This window comes from Aptenodytes forsteri, unplaced genomic scaffold (genome assembly GCF_000699145.1).
Source record: "Aptenodytes forsteri isolate BGI_AS27 unplaced genomic scaffold, ASM69914v1 Scaffold429, whole genome shotgun sequence".
Lineage (NCBI taxonomy): Eukaryota > Metazoa > Chordata > Aves > Sphenisciformes > Spheniscidae > Aptenodytes > Aptenodytes forsteri.
In genome coordinates this window covers 437,222-437,588 of record NW_008794432.1, presented here as the reverse complement: position 1 = coordinate 437,588, position 367 = coordinate 437,222, and the positions used below count along the sequence as shown (strand labels likewise).

General features: G+C 73.0%; 1 protein-coding gene across 1 annotated transcript in view; it reads left to right on the top strand.

Annotated features, from left to right (window-relative positions):
- Nucleotides 1-362, top strand: part of LRRC10B (leucine rich repeat containing 10B) — a gene marked incomplete at its 3' end in the record, with an annotated part of 3,919 nt that extends 3,557 nt beyond the window's left edge. The window contains exon 4 of the mRNA XM_009289543.1: nucleotides 3-362. Within this exon, the coding sequence (XP_009287818.1) occupies nucleotides 3-362 (360 nt within the window). The remainder of the gene's footprint in view (nucleotides 1-2) is intronic.
- Nucleotides 363-367: the final 5 nt, after the last annotated feature.

The following is a 367-nucleotide window of genomic DNA, read 5'->3' as shown; positions in this document are numbered from 1 at the left end:
TGCCCGCCCTGCGCAGCCTCCAGCTGGGCGACAACCGCCTGGCCCGCCTGCCCGCCGGGCTGCCCCGCAGGGCTGGCCTGCGGGGGCTCTGGCTCTACGGGAACCGCTTCGAGGAGTTTCCCCCGGCCCTGCTGCGCATGGCCCACCTCCACGTCCTCGACCTGGACCGCAACCGCATCGCCCGCTTCCCCGACCTGACCTGCCTCTCCGCCCTGTGCCTCCTCTCCTACGACCACAACCCCGTCCGGCAGCCGCCCCACGTGGGGGATGCCGTCCGGCTGGTGGGCAACGGGGCGCAGGAGTTCATGGAGGCACGGCAGGAGCGCCTGCAGAGCCTCCAGCACCAGGAGGACGCAGAGGAGGAAGG